A 21631-nucleotide genomic window follows, 5' to 3' on the forward strand; every position below is an offset into this window, starting at 1 on the left:
ACACACTCGACCCTCACTAATTCGTCTAACGCCCTGACAGATCCACGGACGACACAATCGCCATTGCACTGCACACTGCCCTTACCCACCTGGACAAAAGGAATGCATATGTGAGGATGGTGTTCACCTACTACAGCTCGGCCTTCAATACCATAGTGCCCTATAAGCTCATTACAAAGCTCACCGTCCTGGACTTCCTGACGGGCTGCCCCCAGGAGGTGACGGTAGGCAACACTATCTCCTCAACACTAATTCTCAACACGGGCCCACAAAGGTGCATCCTCAGTCTCCTCCTGTATTCCCTGTACCCACGACTGCATGGCCTCATACCGATCAAATCAAATGTATTTATGAAGCCTTTTTATATCAGCAACTGTCACATAGTGCTATACAGTTCCAACTCCATCATCAAGTTCGCTAATGACATGACAGTAGTAGGCCTAATTACCAACAACGCCGAGATAGCCTACAGGGAGGAGGTAGGCACAATTGAGGTGTGGTGCCAGGTAAGCAACCTCTCCCTCAACGTTAGCAAAACAAAAGAGCTGATTGTGGACTTCAGGAGGAACCAAGCTGGACCACCCCCATCCTCATCAACGGGGCCGCCGTGGAGACGGTCAATAACTTCAAATTCTTCGGCATACACATCTCAGAGAAGCTGAAATGGTCTAACCACATGGACACCATAGTGAAGAAGGCACGACAGCGACTCTTCAACCTCAGGATGCTGAAAAAATGTGGCCTATCCCTGAGGGCCCTCACAGTGTCCTACAGGAGCACCATCGAGAGCATACTGTCGAGGTGCATCACAGTCTGGTACGGCAAATCCACCGCCACGGACCGCAAGGATCTTCAGAGGGTGATACATGCAGCTAAACACACCATTGGGTGCACACTGCCCGCCCTACAGGATACCTACAACACCAGGTGTCGAAGGAAGGCCAAGAAGATAATCAGGGACCCCAGCCACCCAAGCAATGCCCTTTTCTTCCTGCTTCAATCACTCAGACACGGGTAGTACAGGAGCATCATTGCCAAAACTGAAAGACTGGTCAATAGTTTCTAACCTCAGACCATCAGGCTGCTGAATAGCCACCACTAGAACTACATTCTCTCTCCTGCTGCCGAAAGACAATCCCTTCTTACCCAGTATCAAACCTTAGATCAAATACGAACTCAGACGGCTGATTCAGAGGTAGCTGGTTTTAGATACTTACAATAGTCTATCCACTCAGAAATCATGAAATTCAAGATTATGAATCAACAACATGCATCACTGTTGCAGTTGTTAATATGTATATTATTACAATTTAACTACAATTTTTTTTATTTCACTTGGTCCCCACACCCCCTCAATGGTCATACTGCTCCCCCTATGGGCCACTTGTGCGCCGCCCTATGGGACTCCCGATCACGGCCAGTTGTGATACAGCCCTGGATCGAACCCAGGTCTGTAGTGACGCCTTAGACCGCTGCGCCACTCGGGAGGACCAACAAACAAACTTTTGTTACATCATGATCACGAGATAAATAAATTGTCATCTCGACATAATTAGGGATGTATTGTATTTTATTCATTTGTTTTCTCTGAACTTCCGTAGTTGCTCCGCGTATCTGCCCTCTCATTGGCTAGAGTGATCCCACCTGATCTTGCCCCCTCCCGATGGTGGCCAGCTCCCGACAGTGAGGTAATTATCAGAGATATTTTTAAGGAGATAGGAAACTTAATTGGAGTCGTATCAACAACCATTGTGTGAACGTTGCCCATGCTACGTCAACAGGCCGCGCGGTGCATTCTGGGCTAGTTTGGGACAAGGCGAGCGCTCCTCCAAGGAGTGAATTGGGCGCCAGCTCAAAAATCAAACATTAGCATCAATTTCGTCAACCAGAAGTACAACAATATATGAGATAATTAACTTTCTATCTGTAACATTGTACAGCTTTGGAATCGTGACATTACGTACTTTCGAGCAAAATAGGCACGTTTCATGACTCACACCCTGACTTTGAGAAGGAATTGCCTGCGATTCGTTTATCAACCGCGTGAACACGATTGGTCGACAGTTTGTTGCGTTATACGTTTTTCCACTCTTGTCCATCGGGATTCCCATCTCCTCCTTTCTCTAAAATATCTGGTATAATTAAGCCTGCCAACTACCTTCCATTTTTTAAGACATTTATTTTCATTGTTAGTTAGAGCTGCCACTTGAATATCAATCTGGTCAATATAATAGATCATCTTTCTTCAGACACAACCTATAGCAAGACTCCTGATATATGTGTAGGCCTACTCGATATGTCAGGAATTTTCTTTTGTGAACAGAAGTCAACATATTTCCCTATCAGTCTGTAATGGATATTGATAGAGTTGTTATAATTGGCCATAAATAGAGTCCTGCGTGCGGAAAGTATACCCTCACATATAGTGGGCTTACTCGGTTTCCGTAGATTTTTTTAGTGGTTCGTGACGCACCAGCGCCGAACGGACAGGATAATTTTGACAGGCAAGATGGCGACTTCGGAGCCGGTAAGCGAGATTGAGGTATATGGACATTTCGTGGTACCACACGACACATAAAACAAAAAATAAAATCAATAATGTTTTTATATTAAGTTTAATCTTATGGCAGTTAAATATACCCGGTTTTATTTTAATATTTGGCTTCGGAAGCTGTGAAACCTCGGGTGTCTGGTTCCAACATGCTCAGCAATGGATGCTAACGTTAGCGATGGATTTAGGGGTGGCATTGGTGACAAGGAGGGACTGGACATCGGTGATTCACACTTGGAGCTTTAATTCAATATAATTTGATATATCACACTACCTATCATTTTAATTGTGTCCTTTCAAATATATTGATCGTATTTGTGATCGGTTTTATTTAGACTAATCATAAACTGGTGACATCTGGACACGTGTGTCCGTGCTGCCTGTGCTAGCTAAGTTTTACATTAATTTGCTAACTAGTTGCTATGGGGCTACCTAGACCATTTTGAATTGGAATTATTTTTACAAATGTAACTACCTGTTCTGGGGCCATGGGGCTACCTAGACCATTTGAATCGGAACGATTTTTACAAATTTAACTACCTGTTCTGGGGCCAATCGCAATGAATTTGCAACTGATCTATCATTAACTCTTCGAATACCTGTAGCTGACAAGTTAGCTAATTATTAGCTTCCTTTCTAGGCTAGATAGCTAACGTTAGCTAAATGGTCCTCCTAATTTGAATTAGCTAATGTTACCTAGCTAGCTATGTAAATTAGCTAACGTTAGCTACACGACATACTCTGACATTAATTAATTAGTGCCAACATTAGTGTTTGAAAGTGTATTAGCTAGATAACGTTAGTGAGTCTCCCAGTCAAATGAAGTACACTACAAGACAAAACTTATGTGGACATCTCATTCCAAAATCATGGGCATTAATATGGAGTCCCCCCTCCCCTTCTGCCATAAGCCCCCCCCCCCCCCCCCCCCCCCCCCCCCCCTTTGCTGCTATGAGTCTCCAATCTTCTGGGAAGACTTTCCACTAGATGTTTGAACATTTCTGCAGAGACTTTCTTCCATTCAGCCACAAGAGCATTGGTGAGATTGGGCACTGATGTTGGACGATTAGGCCTGGCTCGCAGTCGGCGTTCCAATTCATCCCAAAGGTGTTAGACAGGGTTGAGGTCAGGGCTCTGCGGGCCAGTCATGTTCTTCCACACCAATCGCGACAAAACATTTCTGTATGGACCTGCACAGGGGCATTGTGATGCTGAAACAGGAAAGGGCCTTCCCCAAACTGTTGCCACAAAGTTGGAAGCACAGAATCGTTTACAATGTCATTGAACGCTGTAGCGTTAAGATTTCCCATCACTGGAACTACAGGGCCTAGCCCGAACTATGAAAAAAAACAGTCCCAGACAACTATTCCTCCTTCACCAAATTTTACAGTTGGCACTATGAATTCGGACAGGTAGCATTATCCTTGCATCTGCCAAACCCAGATTCGTCCGTCGGACTGCCAGATGGTGAAGCGTGATTCATCACTCCAGGGAACACATTTCCACTGCTCCAGAGTACAATGGCGGCGGAGCTTTACACCACTCCAGCCAATACTTGACGTTGCGCATGATGATCTTATGCCTCCATCACACCTACAGTGTCATTGTGCATTGCAGTTGACCAGGGCGGAAATTTAACGAACTGAATTGTTGGAAAGATGGCGTCCTATGACGGTGCCACATTGAAAGTCACTGAGCTCTTCAGTAAGGCCATTGAGCAGACTAGCTACCCAATGTCTCCTCACCCAAATTAGGGCAGTGTGTCAGTCGGAGCTTGTTCTTGATCTTTCAATAGTGAAAGTCTAGATCTTCACCACTCCTACAAAGATGTTGGTAGATATTCAGTAGGCATGTTGAGTCATTGTATGCATCATTCAGTAGTAGAAATGGCAGATAGTGACCTAAAATTCTAGGTTTGGCTTGAATCAAAATTGTATATTCTAGTCAGACATGGATGGAATACCTGCACATTTAGTATTGATCTACTATCAGAAGTAGTTAGTATACATGATTATCCTTGATTTTGATATGTTTATAAATGTTTAGAACTATTGGCAGGATGGGTCTAAGGATATTATTATTGTCAGATTTCCTGCAAACAGCTTATATTGTATTGATTCATGTTTTTGGTGTCATCCCATCCAGAATGCACCTGAAACAGAAGAGCCCCAACCTGAAGTTATACTCACTGCACCACCTGTGGTTGCTGGTTCTCAGCAGTACATCAAACACCCCCTGCAAAATAAGTATGGACACCGCTGGGTGTGTGTGTGTGCTTCTGTCTGTCTCTGTTTAGGCATTACAATTAGTGCATTTTCCAGTGAGACGAATTGTTGTGGTAGTCAGCACATGCAACAATCAGTGACAAAGGTAGCCTGAAACATAAGCTTATTACTTTGCAGAATAACAGGTTTATATAGCATAACAGAAGAGATAGAATGTGTCCTAATTGAATCTACTCTCAGTGATTGCCATATTATTCACCATAGGTTAATACGCAGAGAAACTGCATAGTCTGCCACTGTATCCTGTGACACTACAGCAAGTAGCTGAGACTTTCTCTCTGACCCAGGTGGTATACAGTAGCTGTGTAAGACATATGACTTACAGTGCATTCGGAAAGTATTCAGAACCTTTCGCTTTTTCCACATTTTGTTACCTTACAGCCTTATTTCAAAATGGATTATATAAATGTTTTTCCTCATCAATCTACACACAATACCCCATACTGACCAAACGAAAACAGGTTTTTAGAAATTGATAATCCTTGAGACGTTTCTACAACTTGATTGGAGTCTGCCTGTGGTAAATTCAATTGTTTGGACATGATTTTGGAAAGGCACACACCTGTCTATATAAGGTCCCACAGTTGATAGTGCCTGTCAGAGCAAAAACCAAGCCATGAGGTCGAATAAATTGAGCGTAGAGCTCTGAGACAGGATTGTGTTGAGGCACAGATCTGGGGAAGGGTACCAAAAAGGTCCCCAAGAACACAGTGCCCTCCATCATTCTTAAATGGAAGAAGTTTGGAAACTCTGAGACTCTTCCTAGAGCTGGTTGCCCGGCCAAACTGAGCAAGCGAGAGAGAAGGGCCTTGGTTGGGGACGTAACCAAGAACCCGATGGTCCCTCTGACAGAGCTCCAGAGTTCCTCTGGGGAGATAGGAGAACCTTCCAGAAGGACAACCATCTCTGCAGCACACCATCAATCAGGCCTTTATGGTAGTGGCCAGACGGAAGCCACTCTTCAGTAAAAGGCACATGACAGCCCGCTTGGAGTTTGCCAAAAGGCACCTAAAGGACTCTCAGACTATGAGACACAAGATTCTCTGGTCTGATGAAACCAAGATGGAACTCTTTGGCCTGAATGCCAAGCGTCACGTCTGGAGGAAACCTGGCCTACGGAAACCTGGCCTACCTACGGTGAAGCATGGTGGTGGCATGATCATGCTGTGGGGATGTTTTTCAGCAGCAGGGACTGGGAGACTGGTCAGGATCGAGGGAAAGATGAACAGAGCAAAGTATAGAGATCCTTGATGAAAACCTGCTCCACAGTGCTCAGGACCTCAGACTGGGGAGAAGGTTCACCTTCCAACAGGACAATGACCCTAAGCACACAGCCAATTTGATATTTCAGTTTTTTAAATGTTTTATACATTTGCAAACATTTCTAAAAATCTGTTTTTGATTTGTCATTACGCGGTATTGCGTGTATATTGATGATAATTTTTTTAGATGTGGAAAAGGTCAAGGGGTCTGAATACTTAACGAATGCACTCTAAGTGGGTCCTGTAGATGTTTCAGCTTGAAGCAGTGCTTGTTTGGTACAATAGTTCTACTTTTTTGATAACTGGCTGCTGATTACAACACACTTGCTACTCATTGTTGACACCAGGGTTGTGTTTATTCATTAGGCGTAGGCACCAAATGGAAGGAAAAGGACAGATGGGCTTGTAAAATATAAGTTTTGATTTCAGTTGCAAAATGTTTTAGCACATGCTATTGTGTGCCCAAATGAACACGACCCAGTTATGATACTAGGGTCACGGTCACTAGGCCAATAAAACGCTTTGGTGCTTCCCAAAATGTTTTGTCCATATTTCCCTTTACATTCTCACAGCTAGCTTTAACCCTAAACCTAGATGAAGAACAAAGCTGATCATACTTGCGCTCTAAAGATGTGACATTGTGATACCACCACTTTTGTCTCTTCTAGCACATCCCATCCAGTGGCTGTCTATTCAATAGGGCGCTAGGCCGTAGACTACTGTAGGCAGTTCAGCAGGCTGAGTAGAACTGCTGACGTAGAGCACAGCCTCAGGATAGACCTTCTCTAGACCTTTCCGTCTGTTCTGTCCCTGCCTCTCAGGTGGCGGCTGTTCCTCCCTAGCCACCGATTCTGGACTAGTATGATGCTTTAAAAACTCCATTGTTCTGGTCTTTTTTCCTGTTTGAAAAAGTGATCTTAGTCCAGTGGATTTCAGATTCTATTGGTTTTGGTGTTGGTACTTTACAGCTCTCTGAATGTTACTTTGGGGTGTCTTTGCACCAGAGAAAAAACAAGGCCAAACACTGCCTGGTGAAACCTCTTCCTCATGTTTATTATGTTTTTCAGGGTGATAGCAGGGATAGGAAGTTTGGAGTCACTCAACACACACTGTGTGACTGTAGTAGGAATTACCTAGTGGAGGTAATTCCTACTAGTCCATAAGTCCACAGGCTTTACCTCAAGTGACACATTAGTGTTTGTTTACGCATCTCTCTGTGACCTCACCCTGGTTAACCAGACGAGTCATGGCACACGTCGTCTTGTTTCTTAACATTATTGATGATTTGAGAAGGTCGCTAAAAAAGCTTGCGCTCTGTTCTCTTTCTAGTATTCGTTTCAGTATTTAACTTCTTGGATACGACCCCAGCCTATTCATCAGAAGCCTTTATTACACCATGTCAGCCATGATTGGGTAAGGGAAATACCTAGTCAGTTGTCCAACTGAATGTATTGAACTGAAATGTGTGTTCTGCATTTAACCCAACCCCTCTGAATCAAAGAGGTGCAGCAGGCTGCCTTAATCGATGTCCACGTCTTCGGGGAACAGTGGGTTAACTGCCTTGCTCAGGGGCAACCGATTAATCGGCCAATTTTTTAAAAATGTATTTGTAATAATGACAATTACAACAATACTGAATGATCACTTATTTTAACTTAATATAATACATCAATAAAATCAATTTAGCCTCAAATAGATAATGAAACATGTTCAATTTGGTTTAAATAAGAAAAAACAAAGCGTTGGAGAAGAAAGTAAAAGTGCAATATGTGCCATGTAAGAAAGCTAATGTTTAAGTTCCTTGCTCAGAACATGAGAACATATGAAAGCTGGTGGTTCCTTTTAACATGAGTCTTCAATATTCCCAGGTAAGAAGTTTTAGGTTGTAGGTATTATAGGAATTATAGGACTATTTCTCTCTATACCATTTGTATTTCATATACCTTTGACTATTGGATGTTCTTATAGGCACTTTAGTATTGCAAGTGTAACAGTATAGCTTCCCTCCCTCTCCTCGCTCCTACCTAGGCTCGAACCAGGAACACATCGACAACAGCCACCCTCGATGCAGCGTTACCCATGCAGAGCAAGGGGAACAACTACTCCAAGTCTCAGAGCGAGTGATGTTTGAAACGCTATTAGCGCTCACCCCGCTAACTAGCTAGCCATTTCACATCGGTTACACCAGCCTAATCTCGGCAGTTGATAGGCTTGAATTCATAAACAGCAGAGCTGCTGGCAAAACGCACGAACGTAACCGTTTGAATGCATGCTTACGAGCCTGCTGGTGCCCACCATCGCTCTGTCAGACTGCTCTATCAAATCATAGACTTAATTATAACATAAAAACACTCAGAAATACGAGCCTTAGGTCATTAATATGGTAGAATCCGGAAACTATCATATTCTTTCAGTGAAATACGGAACCGTTCCGTATTTTATCTAACGGGTGGCATCCATAAGTCTAAATATTCCTGTTTCATTGCACAACCTTCAATGTTATGTCATAATTACGTAAAATTCTGGCAAATTAGTTCGCAATGAGCCAGGCGGCCCAAACTGTTGCATATACCCTGACTCTGCGCGCAATGAACGCAAGAGAAGTGACACAATTTCACCTGGTTAGTATTGCCTGCTAACCTGGATTTCCTTTAGCTAAATATGCAGGTTTGAAAATATATACTTCTGTGTATTGATTTTAAGAAAGGCATTGATGTTTATGGTTAGGTACACGTTGGAGCAACGACAGTCCTTTTTCGCGAATGTGCACTGCATCAATTATATGCAACGCAGGACACGCTAGATAAACTAGTAATATCATCAACCATGTGTAGTTATAACTACTGATTATGATTGATTGATTGTTTTTTATAAGATAAGTTTAATGCTAGCTAGCAACTTACCTTGGCTTCTTACTGCATTCGCGTAACAGGCGGGCTCCTCGTGAGGCAGGTGGTTAGAGTGTTGGACTAGTTAACCGTAAGGTTGCAAGATTGAATCCCTGAGCTGACAAGGTAAAAATCTGTCGTTCTGCCCCTGAACAAGGCAGTTAATCCACCGTTCCTAGGCCGTCATTGAAAATAAGAATGTGTTCTTAACTGACTTGCCTAGTTAAATAAAGGTGTAAAAAAAAAAAACGGTGTCCAAAATTACCAATTTCCGATTATGAAAACTTGAAATCGGCCCTAATTAATCGGCCATTCCGATTAATCGGTCGACCTCTAGTTTTAGGTGACATGCCAAATTTCTTCAGCCTCCTGAGGTCAAAGAGGTGCTGTTGCACCTTCTTCCCCACACTGTCTGTGTGGGTGGACCATTTCAGTTTGTCAGTGATGTGTGCGCAGAGGAACTTGAAGCTTTCCACCTTCTCCACTGCGGTCCCGTCGATGTGGATAGGAGGGTGCTCCCTCTGCTGTTTCCTGATATCCACGATCAGCTCCTTTGTTTTGTTGACATTGGGTGAGAGGTTATTTTCCTGGAACCACACTTGTTATCTACAAACTTGATGATTGAGTTGGAGGTGTGCGAGGCCACGCGGTCATGGGTGAACATGGCGTACAGGATGGGGCTGAGCACGCATCCGTGTGGGGCCCCAGTGTTGAGGATCAGCAAAGTGGAGGTTTTGTTTCCTACCTTCACCACCTGGGGGCAGCCCGTCAGGAAGTCCAGGACCCAGTTGCACATGGCGTGGTTGAGACCCAGGGCCCCAAGCTTGAATTCATGAGCTTGGAGGGTACTATGTTGTTGAATGATGAGCTATAGTTAATAAACAGCATTCTTACATAGGTATTCGTATGGTCCAGATGGGATAGGGCAGTGTGCAGTGCAAATGGCGATTGCATCGTCTGGATCTATGTTGGCAGTAATCAAATTGAAGTTGGTATAGGATGTCAGGTAAGGAAGAGGTGATATGGTCCTTGACTAGTCTCTCAATGCACTTCATGATGACAGAAGTCAGTGCTACGGGGTGATAGTCACTTAGTTCAGTTACCTTTGCTGTCTTGGTTACAGGGTAAATGATGGAAATCTTGAAGCATGTGGGGACAGCAGACTGGGATAGGGAGAGATTGAATATGTCCGTAAACACTCCAGCCAGCTGGTCTGCTCATGCTCTGGGCCGGCAGTCTTGCGAGTGTTATCACGCTTAAATGTCTTACGTCGGACACGGAGGAGGAGAGACCAGTCTTTGGTAGCAGGCCGCGTCAGTGGCATTGTTAAGGTACAATACCAGTCAAAAGTTTGGACACCTACTCATTCAAGGGTTTTTCTGTATGTTTACTATTTTCTACGTTGTAGAATAATAGTGAAGACATCAGAACTATGAAATAACATATGGAATCATGTAGTAACCAAAAAAGTGTTAAACAAATCAAAATATATTTGAGATTCTTCAAATGGCCACCCTTTGCCTTGATGACAGCTTTGCACACTCTTGGTATTCTCTCAACCAGCTTCATGAGGAATGATTTTCCAACAGTCTTGAAGGAGTTCCCACATGTGCTGAGCACTTGTTGGCTGCTTTTCTTTCACTCTGCGGTCCAACTCATCCCAAACCATCTCAATTGAGTTGAGGTCCGGTGATTGTGGAGGCCAGGTCATCTGATGCAGCACTCCATCACTATCCTTCTTGGTCAAACAGCCTGGAGGTGTGTTTTAGGTTATTGTCCTGTTGAAAAACAAATGATAGTCCCACTAAGCTCAAACCAGACAGGATGGTGTATCGTTGTCAGAATGCTGTCTTGAATAAATCACTGACAGTGTCACCAGCAAAGCACCATCACACCACCTCCTCCATGCTTTAATGGTGGAAACCGCACATGTGGAGATCACTCATTCACCTACTCTGCGTCTCACAAAGACACGGCATTTGGAACCAAAAATCGCAAATTTGGACTCATCAGAACAAAGGATAGACTTCCAGTCTAATGTCCATTGCTCGTGTTTCTTGGAACAAGCACCTGAGTGAGTTGGGTGCGCAATTATGCAGGTACTTTCCCGAAACGGACGACACAAACAACTGGATTAGTTATCCCTATCATATTTTTAAACAGTACGTTTATATTTTCCAATGGGGCTAAACATTTGGGTGAGTATTTATTCTCTTTTGAGTAGCTGCGTTTCACTGCCAAAAATAAAATGTAACCATCTAGTGTTCAGCGAAATAACACAATGTCAAATACAGGTAGACTAGTCAAATAATTAACATCCAATCACATTAACTGTTACTCTCTCGCAGGAAACATTCATTCTTGCGCAGACATTTAGAAACGAAACATGACTATTTGAAAAATAAACCACAGGAGTTTTTTGAGCGAGAATTAAGACGATTTTCGAGTAGTAAGACATTTAAAAGTAACAGATACCATTAATAAGAAGGGTCTAGAAGCGTCTTACATGGTGAACTACCGAGTGTCTAGGACAGGCAAGCTCCATAGCACTGTGGATTACTTAATTCTTCCAGCTGCCGTGGATATGGCTGGGACAATGCTGGGGGAAAAGGTCAAAAAAACGATACAGACAATGCTTGCGTCGCGAAAGTGTCGTTTGATGAACCATTGACATGGCAGGAGATGTTTTGAAACAATTACTGCTTCGCATACAAGCCAGTGAATTATATGCGTTACAGCTGGATGAGTCAACAGACGTGGCAGGCCTGGCACATCTCCTGGTATATGTCCATTACGTTTATGTGGGGTCAATTAAAAAAGACATCCTCTTCCGCAAACCACTGGAAACCATGACAACATGAGAATGTTTTTAAAGTACTGGACAGCTTTGTGACATCAAATGGACTTTGGTGGTCAAGATGTGTTGGTATCTGTACTGATGGCGCAAAAGCCATGACAGGGAGACATAGTGGAGTGGTAACGCGCGTGCAAGCAATTGCTCCCAACACCACTTAGGTAGGTACACTGTAGCATCCACGGAGAGGCTCTTGCTGCCAAAGGAATGGCTGACAGCTTGAAAGACGTTTTTGATGCTACAGTGAAAATGCTTAACTTTGTTAAAGCAAGGCCCCTGACCTCTCGTGTACCTTCTGAACTATGCAATGATTTGGACAGCGAACATGTAACGCTTTTACAACATACAGAAAGAAGTGAGCTGGTTATCAAGGGGCAAAGTATTGACACGTTTTTTTTTATTTTTATTGAGAGACGAGCTTCAAGTTCTTTACTGACCTTAATTTTCACTTGTCTGACTGCTTGCATGAGGATGAGTTTCTCACACGACTGGCCTATCTGGGTGATGTTTTTTCTCACCTGAATGATCTGAATCTAGATTTACAGGGAGTTTCCGTAACTTTATTCAATATGCGGGACAAAATTGAGTCTGTGATTAAGAAGTTGGAGCTCTTTTCTGTCTGCATTAACAAGGACAACACACAGGTTTTTCCATCATTGTATGATTTTTTGTGTGCAAATGAACTCAAGCTTACGGACAATGTCAAATGTGATATAGCGAAGCACCTGAGTGAGCTGGGTGTGCAATTTGAGTTTGAGTTTATTTTATTTTTACAGGTACAGTGCACATTAATCAACGTTTTAGTAAAAGTGACGGTTTTAGACAGCCGGACAATTTTCAACCGCAGTCCCTGGGCAGGCAATTACGCAGTTACTTTCCCGAAACGGATGACACAAACAACTGGATTTGTTATCCCTTTCATGCCCTACCTCCAGTCCACTTACCGATATCTGAACATGGAAGCCTCATCAAAATTGCAACAAGCGGTTCTGTGAAATCTTTATTTAATCAGAAGCCACTGCCACATTTCTGGATAGGGCTGCGCTCAGAGTTTCTTGCCTTGGCTAATTGTGCTGTTAAGACACGGATGCCCTTTGCAACCACGTACCTATGTGAGAGTGGATTCTCGAACCTCACTAGCATGAAAACTAAATACAGGCACAGACTGTATGTGGAAAATTTATTAAGACAGACTCTCCAATACAACCCAACATTGCAGAGTTATGTGCATCCTTTAAAGCACATCCTTCTCATTAACCTGTGGTGAGTTATAAACAATTTTTGATGAACAAATACGCTTTTATATATAAGATGGCTAAATAAAGAGCAAAATTATTGATTATTATATTATTATTTGTGCCCTGGTCCTATAAGAGCTCTGTCACTTCCCACGAGCCGGGTTGAGACAAAAACTCACACTCACTCTTATATTTAATAAATGTATAGTGTTTGTGTGTGCAGGCTTACAATGATGGCAGAAAACAACATTTGAGAGTGCGCTGACCCTGGTGCTAGAGGGGGTACGCAGCTGGAGGTTGAATGTTGAAGGGGTACGGGACTATAAAAAGTTTTGGAACCATTGCACTAGAGGAATGGCTACGTCCAGTTAACTTTTAATACGTTTGCTGAATTTCTAAAAACCTGTTTTTGCTTTGTTATTATGATGTATTATGTGTAGATTGATAAGACAAATATATATTTTAATACATTTTAGAATAAGGTTGCAACGTAACAATGTAGAATAAGTAAATGGGTATGAATACTTTCTGAATGCACTGTATACATGTCTGAGCTATGTGTATGCATAAACTCTAATATGCGTATGCGTTTTTAATTAATCATCATCTTAGAAAGCTGTCCATTTCGTTGTTAGGCTTTGAAACATCAACAACCATATTTTCCACTCAGTTTCAAACAGTTGTTGAACTATTTTCTTCAAATTGATCAATCACGGTGAGGTGAGTTTTTGAATGCAGTTGCATTGTCAGAGTGGTTAGAGGGACAATTGAGCACTGAGTACTAGCCTATTAGCTATCTGATGGTCATTAGTGAGTTAGGTACTACCAATGCATGTCCAGAGTGCATAAGAGGAGATCACGGTGACTCAACGGTCACGTGGAATTTTACTGCGATCAGTTCTGTTGACTGATCGTCCAACCTGTTCTGTCTTGTGGGTACTGGGGAGCACGATAGGGAATCTCTGACTGAGTCTTTTCTCCTCAGATGGGCCCTGTGGTATTTCAAAAACGACAAGAGCAAAAGCTGGACAGAGAACCTTCGTCTCATCGCAAAGTTTGACACAGTGGAAGACTTCTGGGCGTGAGTACTCGTTCTCTTCTCCTTATCCTCTTTCTCCTCCACGCTATGACGTAACCATGACAGAGTGCGTTGTACAGAATTGAGACAAGTTTCTATGTGGAGTAAAGGACTGGCAGTTCTATGCATTGCTATCTGTGCCTCATTTATTATTATATATATATTTAACCTTTATTTAACTAGGCAAGTCAGTTAAGAACATTTTTTTTCTCTTTATTTTTTCCCCCCCCAATGACGGCCTACCTCGGCCAAATCCTAACCTGGATTTGGGAGTCCCACCCTATGGGACTCCCAATCACGGCCGGTTGTGTTACAGCCTGGAATCGAACCAGGCTCTGTAGTGACGCCTCTAGCACTGAGATGCAGTGCCTTAGACCGCCGCGCCACTCGCGAGCCCAAATTAGTCATTAGTTCTCTCCAAATAGAAATTATGGAGAATGACATGGACATTGATATTTACAATCGTGGTGTCTAATATTGTTGCATATGGGCCTTTGTTTAAGTGTGCCTCTTGGTTTTGTGTTGTAGATTATATAACCACATACAGCAGCCCAGCAAGTTGGGCTTCGGCTGTGACTACTGCTTATTTAAGGTAAGTTCACTTCTGAAACAAACAGTATCCCTTCAGAGGACTTGTCGCTGTTCTGTTAAATGAAAAACATCAGGGCCCGTATGCATTAACCATCGCAGAGTAGGAGTGATGATCTAGGATCAAGTTTCTCCTGTCCATTTAAATCTTATTATGATCTGATAGGCAAAACTGATCCTGGATCGGCACTTCTACTGTAAGACACTATGAATACGGGCCCAAGATCAGGGTTTCCATTAACAAAATGTGGCGCCGGACAATATCGCCGGGAAGATTTTAATTTACCGGCCATTTTGAGAAATGTACTGGACCCATATGCATTGGGTGCATAACTCATTAGGGCGTCTACCCATGGTGATCCGAATGTCAGAAATCACATTTAGATTATGGTAATGCATCTTAACAGAACATGCAGCTCATGTAATGAAGCAGCCAATAAAATGTTATTTTCAAACATTTCCCAAAATACAATTTGTCAAAACAGCACACCTGGGAAAACACCATTGTAAACAGCGCACCTGATAGTGGTTCCATTTGTGACAGAGACAGAAAACTGAGAGGGGGAATCTAAAGATGCAACAACTAGATGTGTTGCTAATATGACTAGGATTGTGCCTTTGGCTTCTGGACAATGAAAGAAAGTTTCTATGAAAACCAGTAGAACAGGAGAGAAATGGCATAGTCCTGGGTCTAATAGGGAAGCAAATGGAAATACATTTGCCAAAATTATATAATTTCTCCTGTCTATACAGAAAAATAAATTAAATAATTCCAAATACTTCACCAGAAAGCAGAACTTAGCCACAGAGGAATTGAGGATCATTAGCTTCTTGTAAACAAATTGCTGTCGATTCTTTCAAATCACAAGCCCGTAGGCCTATGCCTATTTGGGAAGCCCGCCGTTTGGGCAGTGTGCCTGGCAATAGGCCTAACTGATTATTGAGTTAGGGCTGTCAGTGAAAAGCATCTAAAATATGTGTGAAGAGAATTTGTCTTGAGTATAATTTAAACTTTTGAGACAAGAAGGGGAGGGGTGTGTGGCGAAGATATAGACAAGCCTCTCCAGAATGGCTCAGCTAGCTCCTGCCAATACTTGTACATTCATTGTAAGAATTGTTTGCACTTAGATTTAAAAAAAATATATAAAACAATTTCATATATCATAGATGTAATAGTAATCCCCATTTTGGTTACATTTATTTTAATGCATGTATTAGTCATTTTCCGTTCTCATTCTCGGAGTGGAAACGTTATTTGAGGAGTTCACAACCGGCTACACTTGTGAGAAACAAGTTTTGGTTTATTTCATAACCATCATTAATGAGATTTGTAAATGTTTTCATTGTCTTTTATTTGGAGTGCTCCATGTGAGCAATGAGCATGCCTGGTTTCTCTGTCCTGATAATGTTGAGTACCTGGCCTGCTGTGCAGACATGAAGGAAAGTGTTGTTGTTTTTTACATCCATTGCGAATGATAATACACAATGAACAAAAGTATAAACGCAACATGTAAAGTGTTGGTCCCATGTCTCATGAGCTGAAATAAAAGATCCCAAAAATGTTCCATATGCACAAACAGCTTATTTCGCTCGAATTTGGTGCACGTAATGTATTTATATCACTGTTAGTGAGCATTTCCCCTTTGCCAAAATAATCCATCCACCTGACAGGTGTAGCATATCAAGAAGCTGATTTAAACAGCATGATCATTACACACGTGCACCTTATGCTAGGGACATTAAAAGGCCACTCTTAAATGTGCAGTTCTGTCAACACAATGCCACAGACATCTCAAATTGAGACAAATTAAGAATTGCTGCTCAAACTGTCAGAAACCGTCTCAGGGAAGCTCATCTGCGTGCTCGTCGTCCTCACCAGGGTCTTGACCTGACTGCAGTTCGGCGTCATAACAGACTTCATTGGGCAAATGCTCACCTTCGATGGCCACTGGCATGCTAGAGAAGTGTGCTCTTCATGGATGAATCTCGGTTTCAATTGTACCGGACAGTTTGCAGACTGTATGGTGTTGTGTGGACGAGCGGTTTGCTGATGTCAACGTGGTGAACAGAGTGCCCCGTGGTGGCGGTGGGGTTATGGTATGGGCGGGCATAAGCTATGGATAGCAAACAATTGCATTTTATCGATGGCAATTTGAATGCACAGATATACTGTGACGAGATCCTGAGGCCCATTGTCATGCCATTCAGCCGCCACCATCACCTCATGTTTCAGCATGATAATGCATGGCCCCATGTCGCAAGGATCTGTACACAATTTCTGGTTGCTGAAAATGGCCCCGTTCTTCCATGGCCTGCATACTCCACCAGACATGTCACCCATTGAGCATGTTTGGGATGCTTTGGATCGACGTGTACGATAGCGTGTTCCAGTTCCTGCTAATATCCAGAAACTTCGCACCGCCATTGACGAGTGGGACAACATTCCACAGGCCACAATCAACAGCCTGATCAGTTCTATGCGAAGGAGATGAGTCGCGACACAAGGCAAATGTTCACACCAGATACTGACTGGTTTTCTGAACCATGTCCCTACCTTTTTTTAAAGTTATCTATGACCAACAGATGCATATCTGTATTCCCAGTCATGTGAAATCCCTAGATTAGGGCCTAATGAATTTATTTCATTTGACAGATTTCCTTTTATGAACTCTAACTCTGATTTTACTTATGTCTTACCTTGCCTTAAAGTAGATAATGTCTCAAAATTTGCCGGCTAACGGATACCCTGCCCAGAATGTAGATTGGGGTCAAGTTACCTAACGTTCCCCTACTGCTCTCTGTGTGTTTCAGGATGGGGTGAAGCCAATGTGGGAGGATGACAAGAACAAGCTGGGTGGGAGGTGGCTGATGACCCTCAGCAAACAGCAGAGACAAATCGACCTCGACCGCTACTGGATGGAGACGGTCAGCATCATTATCCTTAAACCTGGGTCCTGTTCTTAGACACCAAACGGAAGAAAATGGGACTGAAACAAGGATGGACTACCTGAACGCTCATTTTCATTGCTAAATGTTTCCCGTTGTGTGCCCTGACGAATACGGCCCTGAGTTTTGAATAGTTCATTAGGACACACAAAAATATTTTTGGATGGTCCAGTTTTCTTTCATATGGTACCTAATGAACGCAACCCTGCTGGAACTGTCCATGACTATACTTCCAAAGTATTGTCAAATAATCTAATGTATGGGATGGATTGCTAGAGGGCAACTTAACACGTAAATAACATTTGATTAATTCCATAATATCATGTACTGTGTGTGTGTTGTAGCTGTTGTGTTTAATCGGTGAGTCGTTTGACGAGGCCAGTGAAGATGTGTGTGGAGCGGTGGTCAACATCCGACCCAAGGGAGATAAAATATCCATCTGGACGGGAAACTGTCAGAACAAGGAAGCCATCGTGACAATAGGGTAGGTCATCTCTCTGGCCTTTTGTCAATTGGCCAAAAGTCTGTCCTTTCCTCCACTCCTCTGTGACTTGGAAACAAAGTGTTTACTTTGTTAATAAGTGAAGAGGATTTTCTTCCTCGAATGCCTTCCTCCAGTAGAGGATGCTCAGGTATATCCTACCGCTGAAGAGTTTTGAAATTAGCCACACACCCTTTGAAACCACAGTTGTTTTCTTTAAGGAGAAACGCGTGCAGACATTGATTAAAAACAATATGCTGCTTCTTATTTTATCATAAAATGTCTAGCACAACTAGCTAATTTCTTTTTACCACTTTACACATGTATTTTGGGATTGCACCCCTGTAAACGGAATTTGCTTAATTTCATATGTGCGCATTGGTTTCTATGTCCATTGGTTTCTCTTACCATTGACCTTTTTCAAAAGGAGGTGAGGAAAGAACGTGAGGAGTTGAGAACCCAATTGAGTCTCTCGTGCGCACACACTCTTTTATCCACCAATTACACATTTCATTTGGCACATAAGCAAATTCTGTATATTAAGTTAATTGAACAAGTTCATATAATCATACATGTATGTTATTCAAGTGTGAAACTTTTCAGATGAAAAGGTTTTCTTTTAAGGTAACCCGGGAGTGCAAAAAGTGTGTAGTTGGCAGAAATGCCATCAGTTCTGAGACTAACAGTACTGTGCTGTTTCTAGTTCCCCACTAAGTAGAGACAATGCATGTAAGACTGTACTGAGAACCTATTCAATATTATCTCACTCATCTCTCTCCAGACAACAGTATAAAGAGCGCCTGAGTATCCCCATCAAGCTCCTGATTGGCTACCAGTCACACGACGACACGTCTAGCAAGAGTGGTTCCACCACCAAGAACATGTACTCAGTCTGATCAACAACACCCCATCTCAGCTCAACTATCAACCCCCTGCATCACCAACCCATTAATACTTTTCAGTTGTCAACTGCTGTTAGTATCCTTTTTACAGACGAGAGAATTGTTGAAACGTATACAAAATTAGAGCCGCCCCACTGACACCCGATGGACCGGCTGGCTAACCTCCGGTTCTTGTCGGAAAGAAAGGACAGCGTCAGCTGAAGCTGTTGGGATTTGAGCTAGAAGTTCGTTAAATGAGTTAATTTTAGAATTGGAGAGTATATGTGACTAATAATACCAGTGGCTTTCCCCCTACTAACGTAACTGAGGAGAAGATCTGTTGTTTAAGGCTTGATTAAAAGACAGACAACTTTCTTAGCTGTACAACCTTTTCCTTTTCTCATGCAGAGTTTATGATCATTCCCTGTTATGAAAGTGTTTCTCACCAACCACCCAGGATAGAAAAGTAAACGAGATTCATTCATTCAGCAGATTTTAAAGGGCAACCAGCGTTTTAACCTTCTTTAGTTGGAGGTGTTTGGCATGAGAAGGGATTGCAGATGCACCTGTTGCAGAAAAGACAACGGTACCATAATTATTTCTTGTGTAAAAGAATAGTAGCGGTAACAGAAGAACGGCCACACATAGTTTCAGCCATGCTGGGATTGTGGATCCTCTGCTTGTAGAACTATTTTGAACTTTTGTTTCCCTTACATGCATTTATGATATATGCATTGCAGTTGAACTACATAGTTGGAGGACAACCATGGGGGAAAAAACTCAAGTTCCTTACCATTTTTTTGTTTTTGAGGAGGTTAACGACATGGACTACTGCTTAATAATATAGATTTTTTTTTTTACAGTGTATCATACTAAGTAAAGATGCCTGGACAAGTTTTAGGTCTGCTTCTTACCGTTTTCTTCCTAACAAACTGTAGAACATTTCGCACTACTCTGGGGCCTGTGCGAGTGGAGAAAAAAGGATAATCTATCCATCGTGAAATTATTTAGCTTATAATGTATCTTTATTATCTGTAATTCCAGGATGTATATTACCTTCTTTCAAGTAAAGGTTAAGTGCTTTGCATTAAAACCAGAACCACACGGTCTCCTTTTCTGTGTCGTCTGTTTAGCATCACTTCCTATAGTGTCATGGGGGTGCGTTCAATATACAGATTATACCTAGATCAGAGCCTTATACCACATACAGTGCATTTGACTTTTTTCACATTTTATTAAGTTACGGCCTTATTCGAAAATGTATTAAATTGTTTTTTCTCAATCTACACACTACACCATAATGACAAAAGTTAAAACAGGTTTTTAGAAAAAATGTATTCAAAGTATAAAAAAAATAATTATGTTTTACATAAATATTCAGACGCTTTACTCAGTACTTTGTTGAAGCACCCCTGGAAGCGATTACAGCCTTTAGTCTTGGGTATGATGCTACAAGCTTGGCAGACCTGTATTTGGGGAGTTTCTCCCATTCTTCAATGCAGATCCTCTCCGGTTGGATGGGGAGTGTTGCTGCACAGCTATTTTTCAGGTCTCCAGAGATGTTAGATCGGGTTTAAGTCCAGGTTCTGGCTGGGCCACTCGAGGACATTCAGAGATTTGTCCCGAAGCCACTCCTGCGTGCTTAGGGTCATTGTCCTGTTGTAAGGTGAACCTTTGCCCCAGTCTGAGGTCCTGAGCGCGCATCAAGGATCTCTACTTCGCTCTGTTCATCTTTCCCTCAATCCTGAATAGTCTCCCAATCTCTGTTGCTGAAAAACATCCCCACAGCATTATTCTGCCACCCATGCTTTACCGTAGGGATGGTGCTAGGTTTCCTCCAGACGTGATGCTTGGCATTCAGGCCAAATAGTTCAATCTTGGTTTCATAGGTGCCATAGTCTGGACTCTTCATAGTCTGAGAGTCCTTTAGGTGCCTTTTGGCAAACTCCAAACGGGCTGTCATGTGCCTTTTACTGAGGAGTAACTTCTGTCTGGCCACTCTACCATAAAGGCCTGATTGGTGGAGTGCTGCAGAGATGGTTGTCCTTCTGGAAGGTTCTTCCATCTCCACAGTGGAACTCTTGAGCTCTCTGAGTGACCATCAGGTTTTTTGTCACCTCCCTGACCGAGGCTATTCTCCCCCAATTGCTTAGTTTGGCCAGCTCTAGGAAGAGTGTTGGTGTTTTCAAACATCTTCCATTTAAGAATGATGGAGGCCACTGCTTTCTTTGTGACCAATGCTGCAGAAATGTTTTGCTATCCTTCCACAGATCTGTGCCTCGACACAATCCTGTCTCGGAGCTCAACGGACAATTCCTTTGACCTCATGCCTTGGTTTTTGCTCTGACGTGCTGTCAACTGTGGGACCTTATATAGACAGGTGTGTGCCTTTCCAAATCATGTCCAATCAATTGAATTTACCACAGGTGGAGTCATATCAAGTTGTGGAAACATCTCAAGGATGATCAAAGGAAACAGGATGCACCTGAGCTCAATTTCGAATCTCATAGCAAAGGGTCTGAATACTTACAGTGAGAAGAATAAGTGTGTGAAACACTGCCGATTTTGCAGTTTTTCCT

At 42.6% G+C, this 21631-nt stretch overlaps 1 protein-coding gene across 2 annotated transcripts; it reads left to right on the forward strand.

Annotated features, from left to right (window-relative positions):
* The first annotated feature begins 2418 nt into the window (after positions 1-2418).
* LOC129859458 (eukaryotic translation initiation factor 4E-like) lies at positions 2419-20161 on the forward strand. Of its 2 annotated transcripts, none has more exons than XM_055929285.1 (7): positions 2419-2527; positions 4697-4797; positions 14064-14159; positions 14685-14748; positions 17556-17669; positions 18035-18174; positions 18953-20161. In XM_055929285.1, exons 1-7 carry the CDS (start codon positions 2510-2512, stop codon positions 19065-19067), a joined length of 648 nt encoding a protein of 215 aa, XP_055785260.1. In that variant the 5' UTR covers positions 2419-2509; the 3' UTR covers positions 19068-20161. The 2 variants fall into 2 exon arrangements, with proteins under 2 accessions (XP_055785260.1, XP_055785251.1); XM_055929276.1 differs by having other exon boundaries at positions 2439-2542.
* Positions 20162-21631: the final 1470 nt, after the last annotated feature.

This window comes from Salvelinus fontinalis, chromosome 1, assembly GCF_029448725.1.
Source record: "Salvelinus fontinalis isolate EN_2023a chromosome 1, ASM2944872v1, whole genome shotgun sequence".
Taxonomy (NCBI): domain Eukaryota; kingdom Metazoa; phylum Chordata; class Actinopteri; order Salmoniformes; family Salmonidae; genus Salvelinus; species Salvelinus fontinalis.